At 37.7% G+C, this 7,058-nt stretch overlaps 1 protein-coding gene across 1 annotated transcript; it reads left to right on the top strand.

The window, feature by feature from the left end:
- The first annotated feature begins 304 nt into the window (after window positions 1-304).
- On the top strand, window positions 305-6,684 carry LOC110902070 (NAC domain-containing protein 2). Its single transcript, XM_022148810.1, has 3 exons — window positions 305-509; window positions 820-950; window positions 6,061-6,684. The coding sequence occupies exons 1-3, from the start codon at window positions 305-307 to the stop codon at window positions 6,682-6,684; spliced, it is 960 nt and encodes a 319-aa protein (XP_022004502.1).
- Window positions 6,685-7,058: the final 374 nt, after the last annotated feature.

A 7,058-nucleotide genomic window follows, 5' to 3' on the forward strand; every position in this document is an offset into this window, starting at 1 on the left:
TGTTACATGAAATATTTAGGTCATGTTACTCAAAAGTCAAAATATAAATCATCAAAATAGGTTTTAAAGAAAAGAAAACAACCTAAGTGATTCGATTTTGAATAAGAAATATATTTATCATCATTTATTAGACTTATAGATATTTTTTTTTTCACAAAAAAATCTGAGACTTCCGCAAGAAATGGATAAAAAATTTCATAGTTTATATATTGCTTTCTTTTCACGGATATATATAATAAAGCAGTACTTCTTTTTTTCATGCATTCAAATCTCCAAATTTTCTAAAACCCTGTGCTCGACGTAAATGGCCGAAGACCAACAAATTGTTCCATACATTCAACAAGAATTGCGTGATTATGATGATGCTTTAGAACCCGGTTATCGCTTTTGTCCAACCGACTCGGAGCTCATCATCTACTACCTTAAACGAAAGATTGAATTAGGCGAACAACCCAGATGTCGGATATACGATGTTCATGTTTATAGCCACCACCCTAACGAACTTACAGGTATGTGAAGTATAATCCGATCTACCATGCATCTTTCATAATATATAAAACAAAGAAGTATCACCGTAGGCCAAATACACTAGTATTCTGTCGGTAAAGGTGGTTACCAACGAAATACCATTGGTAAACCGCTGTAAAAAATATGGTCATGGTAATTTGGTTTGTGATAAAATATTGATAGACTGCTTTACCGACGACTGATACTTCTTTGTTTAGTAGTGTAATATTTATTTAGTAGTGTAATATTTATTTAGTAGCATAACACGTTACACTAATCAATTAATCTTTCTTAACAGTTTGTTGATAATAGAACGTTACCGGTCGTGTGAAGGCATATGGTACTTTTTTACAATGAGAGAGCGAAAACACCAGACGGGGACACGAGTGAATAGAAGAACCAAGGACTTTGGGTATTGGAAGTCGACCCAGAAAGATACGAAGGTGTATGATTTTGTGACGAGACGAGTGCTTGGAACAAAAAGACCTTTAGCTTTTTATGACGAGAAGGATCAAAAGACTGAATGGCTAATGTACGAGTATACTTGCAATAATCTAAATATCCCAAATGGAAGCCATTTCTGTAGGTCCGGGTTTCAGGACCGAAACCGTGATTTTCATGATTATGTTCATAGATGGAAGAAATTAGAGATGATAAACAAACAAACTTTGTATTAATCCGGTAGTAAAACATTACAAGTCGGCCCGATTACATGATAACCGAACTAATACCAAAGAAGTATACATCCGGGGAGAAACCAAGTGGTGATTTCTCCCGGTGAGGTCTCAAACCTCCTCTAACTCTCTTACACTCTCTTATGTTGCAAATGACAAAGTGTTGGTATTTATACCCAACATAGGTTGTATGGTCGAAGGATCTAACTGACTGATCGATAGATCATCTGTCGATCATCCAGCTATCGAAAGATACACATATACCTCGAAGGATGACATATCCTTCGAGGTCCATCATCATCTATCCATGGATATCTTTCGAGCTCATCGAAGGATATACACAATCCTTCGATGCCTTATCCTTCGACACCAAACATTATACAACCATAATTTGTCTAGCAAACACACACGGTCAAACGAATAACCCTCTCGTTTGACCACTTCAAACGAGCGGGTCTATACACGTTCGATAGACCGTTTCACTAACTATTACAAATTCAGCGTAAAATAATAACTAATCTATTCGACAAGCATCGGACACAAAATCTGCATCAACAAATTCCCCCTTGTCCGTTGCTGTCGAATGCTGAAAATGCAACTGCAATCGATCTTCAGTCAAGTATTCATCTTCTCTGTGTTAACAAATTCCCCCTTGACCGATGATCCAGGTAAGTAGTATCTTGATGCTCCTTGTATAATATTTCCCCCTCAAAGTACGCGTATCCGTGTTGGGTGTTGTGCAATTTCCTCAAAAGGCTCAATTGACCGATCTTCCGCTGATCTTCCAATACTCCAACCGGCATTTGATAAGGGTTCCATTCTTTAGAAACTGCATCAAGTCTTGATCTTCAAGCATACTACATTGATAGAGATTTCTGGTGAACTGTCTTCTGTAAACCGTCTTTGTGGAATCGACCAAGTAATGCACTTTAATCTTCAGCATCAACACTCAGGAAAGTCAGCTAGACCAAGTGTATCCCTTGCAAGCTCAACCAAACGGCACGCTTAGTTGAACTACATCCAGATCTCATTGTCTCGCCTTTGTGTAGTTGACCACGTAATGCACTACGAATCTTCAGCATCAGTACTCAGGAAGTCAGCTTGACCAAGTACATCGTTTGCAAACTCAACGAATTGAGTTACCCCCAGATACCTGTAAAATCCCAAAGAAACATCAAACCCAAAACCGAATCCTGCAGGTCTTCAGCCTTGAATTATCAACTTCCATAAAGATTCCCCCAGGTCTTCAGTAAACAGCGCTTTGAAACAACTGTCGTTTTAGATACCTGTATGTTTCCGTGCAAAACCCTTCACGCTGGCTGGAGAATTAGTTCAAATCCTCAAATATGTGTCTGTGCAAAACATTCCACTCCGAACCGTTTGTATCACCAGAAAATCACAAACTCTACCACCTGTGATTGCGTTTAGAAATTTACCGAAGAAATTCAACATCTGAAAATTTTTATCCCCCCATTTCTTTGGTAAAATCTCTAAACCTTAACAGATTCTTTCCACTTCAAAGAAACTGTCGTCAATTTCACATAACAAATTCTCTCCACTGAGTAGAATTTATCTTCAAATGTTCACCAATTCCCTCCACTGAGCGGAACTGTCATCAATCTTTATTGAATGTTCTCGGTTCCGAAAAATCACGAACATGACTTTCTTCTTTGCATATTCTAGTTGAATAAGAACGTCCCCTGGTACCCCGTAGGATCCGACTTGTATCCCCCCAAAGAATTTGTGAACTCGTTAGGACCGGTATTGACGTTCTAGGTTCATTCATTCGTTACCAAATGCGAGAATATGACAATAAACAAAAAGATTTCTTCGTTGCATATTCTAGTTGATAAAGAAATTTCGCCTAGTACCCCGTAGGATCCGACTTGTATCCCTCCAAAGACTTTGTGAACTCGTTAGGACCGGTATAGACGTTCCAGATTCATACGTTCGTTTTCAAATGCGAGAATATGACAACAAACAAAATGCTTTCGAACTTTCCGAATAACCGGTAACAATCATAAATTTTGATGTGCGGAAGTGAACATACCGTGTTGTTTTTGGCCCATAATAGTCGCGTTACCATTTTTGCCATTTGCATCGGTAACCGTGACTACCCCACATTTTTCAAAAATCAAGTTTTCATCATCTCTGTTTTCATCATGCCGCATCATCCTGCGCGCTCCCAAAACCCGTACGAATTTTGACCTTGATATTTAGAAGTGCGATTCAAATCAACTCCGCAAATACCCGACCCCATTCTGCAACTCACTTAGAATTCTTGGCTCAAATATAATCTTGAACTCATGACCCAAAATGAAACGGATTAAACATTTGAAACCCAAAATCCTTGGCCCACCATGCTATATTTGATGTCTTTCAATATTAGAGGACCAAGACATAACAAAAATAAGTCCAAAGCTTTAATGAAGTCTAACTTTGTACTCATTCATGCAGACACAATCTGATCGGCCCATATAAACATGTTTTTTTTTTTTTTTTTTTTTTTTTTTTTTTTTTTTTTGATAACACTTGGCCCAATTGAATGACAATTACAATTTATAAGAGTCACGAAGATTGTTGGTCCCACTGTTAGTTTTTGCTTAATTTTCAATGAAACAAAAAGTTAGTTTCAAGTTGGGTTTGAGTGTTCATCCAGTAACACTCTTCGTTGACTAATGAGCCCACCTAGCACCCCACCAACTTGATCACATACATGAGGCCCATATATGAAAACCAAATTCAGCCATGTAGGGCCCATAAAAACAAAAGACCTAGCTCCCATCACTTTAATTCAGCCGACAATTTCACTTTGTCTCATCCTTGTCTTTCTTCGATAAACAACAAGCAGCCACCAACCTCATCTTCTCTCATCTATTGACAATAATCTCAGCTGACAAGAGCCACACATCAGCCGACATCAACAAACGAAAGATGATTGACGAAGAATCAACCGAAAGATCAAACGAAAGACAAACACCAAACCGGTCTCGAAAGATGATTCACAGACATCAGTTTCTATCTTTCGAACATGTTTGATCTTTCGAGGTTGTTGGGGATTGTGATGATCCTTCGAGGTTGTTGAGGGGTAAAGGTGATTGAGATGACCCTTCGAAACAGTTGAGGAGTAAAGGTGATCTTTCGAATTGTTGAGATGACCCTTCGAAACAAACAGAGCTGATCTTTCGAAGTTATTTAGGAGTAAAAGTGATCCTTCGAAGTTGTTAGGTGATAAAGGTGATCTTTGAATTGTTGATCTGACCCTTCGAAATCAGTTTAAGCTTTCGAGCATACTTTTACATCTTTCGAAACATGAAGGCACCAAGAACATCAAGAACACAGGAGACTGTGTAAATCTGATGATTGATGAAAACACTTTGTAGATAATTTTTGATGATGATAACTTGAGTACTTAGGTGAAAAACATAAAACCCAACACTCGTTTCAGCACAGATCTGAATATTCGGGTCCAGATCTGAGTTTTTCTTGATTTTCACCATTTTTACATCTTGAATAAAAGGCACAAAAATCACAGATCTAGAGCACATGTGACTTAGTAAACGGTTAGTTTTACTAAATCGGGCACCATGGCTCTGATACCAATTATAGGTCCGGGTTTCAGGACCGAAACCGTGATTTTCATGATTATGTTCATAGATGGAAGAAATTAGAGATGATAAACAAACAAACTTTGTATTAATCCGGTAGTAAAACATTACAAGTCGGCCCGATTACTTGATAACCGAACTAATAACAAAGAAGTATACATTCGGGGAGAAACCAAGTGGTGATTTCTCCCGGTGAGGTCTCAAACCTCCTCTAACTCTCTTACACTCTCTTATGTTGCAAATGACAAAGTGTTGGTATTTATACCCAACATAGGTTGTATGGTCGAAGGATCTAACTGACTGATCGATAGATCATCTGTCGATCATCCAGCTATCGAAAGATACACATATACCTCGAAGGATGACATATCCTTCGAGGTCCATCATCATCTATCGATGGATATCTTTTGAGCTCATCGAAGGATATACACAATCCTTCGATGCCTTATCCTTCGACACCAAACATTATACAACCATAATTTGTCTAGCAAACACACACGGTCAAACGAATAACCCTCTCGTTTGACCACTTCAAACGAGCGGGTCTATACACGTTCGATAGACCGTTTCACTAACTATTACAAATTCAGCGTAAAATAATAACTAATCTATTCGACAAGCATCGGACACAAAATCTGCATCAACAATTCCAACAAGGTATATTTACTATTTCTACTATTTCCTGTCATAAGCTGATCACTTGATCTTGAAGGCCACAAGCGCCTATCTAACGCAAGCTGCAAGTTAACCAATCTCGTTGGTTAGCAAGGGTATTTAGGCCTATAAACGAACCAAAACGAGCATGAACGAGACTTGCTCATGTTCGTTTGTTTAACTTAACCAAACGAACATGAACACTTAGACAAACCGACTTTCTTTTTCATGTTCGTTTGCTAGGTAAGTGAATGTATTCGGGTTCGTTTATGTTGGTTCATCAATATTCTATACTAGCGTAAATAAATAAATGGAAGGACGTAAACGTAATGGCTCATTACTAATAACTACTAAATGAATAAACGTAAATGAACATATATTAAGGAATATAAATGAATAAACATAAATGAATGTTAATGAACAAACATAAGCGAACGTTTACAAACGAAAAAGAATGGACAGGACAAATCCGGCGAACAGTTCACTAGACGTTTGATACGTTTATAGGGCTAAGGGTATTAGCAGTATGAATAAAGAGGAAACCATTTCAACACATATATGTATTATCCTTTCATCTATCATTTGGTTTTGGACCAACTTTTGTTCTATTCTTGTAGATGACGGATTGGGTATTGTGTAAGATATACAAGAAACATTCAACCCAAAGTGTTAATCATAACAATCAGCCGGATCAACAAGTTCAGAACACAAGGAATCAAGAGGAGGCAATTCAACAACAAAACCAAATAAATCAACCTGCAAAGAGACCAAAAGTGTCGACAAATTCCGAAATAAATCAACCAAGCGAACGAGTTCAACATCATGAAACTATTAATAATTTGGGATCTATGTTTCAATCAAACCATCAATCTGTTATTCACAACAATGTGATGGGTGCTCAAGCATTGCGTATTGGTCATGACCAACGTGAGGGATCAAACACCAATCCCACACTAATCACCATGCAATCGTCGGCTACATTTCAAGACCCTAATCAAGAACAAGTTCAATCTTTTACCGGGAGCTCAACGTGTGAACATTACGATCAGAATCAATGTATGTCAGCTTCAACAAACGTTCATAACACCTACCAAGAAGATAGTCAAACACTAGTCAACATGCAAGGTGGTTATAATCGATCCATGGAGGAGACTGCTACTGATGACAATCTTTGGGACCTACTAGACTATGAGGAATTATTGTCACTTCTTGAAGACGAAGATGGCCACACGATGAATTAAGGAAGAGTACTCTTGAATGCATAGATAGAATCATACCCGAACATTCCGTTTATTCATTTTTGTAATTACGCTTAAGACGCTGCCAAGAATGTGTTGTTGAACATTTTATTACATATAGTGCACGTAGAAATGTTACCAACCAAATTAGGTGATCATTGAGTTTTAAGCTTAAATATGTGGTTTTCCAGATGGCGACTTTCAATAGCTAAAAAATTTATGATTGATTAAAACATATCAGTTATGTTTTAGACTTTAAGCTCATTTACTGTATTGTGTTGTGTACGTAGGTCACAAGTGTCACCTCGACTTTTTAGATGTAAATTACTTTTTTTTTAAAGGCAAATTTCTTTTATTCCCGTCATTGTGGGACTTAA

The sequence above is a fragment of the Helianthus annuus genome, chromosome 8 (assembly GCF_002127325.2).
Source record: "Helianthus annuus cultivar XRQ/B chromosome 8, HanXRQr2.0-SUNRISE, whole genome shotgun sequence".
NCBI classification, from domain to species: domain Eukaryota; kingdom Viridiplantae; phylum Streptophyta; class Magnoliopsida; order Asterales; family Asteraceae; genus Helianthus; species Helianthus annuus.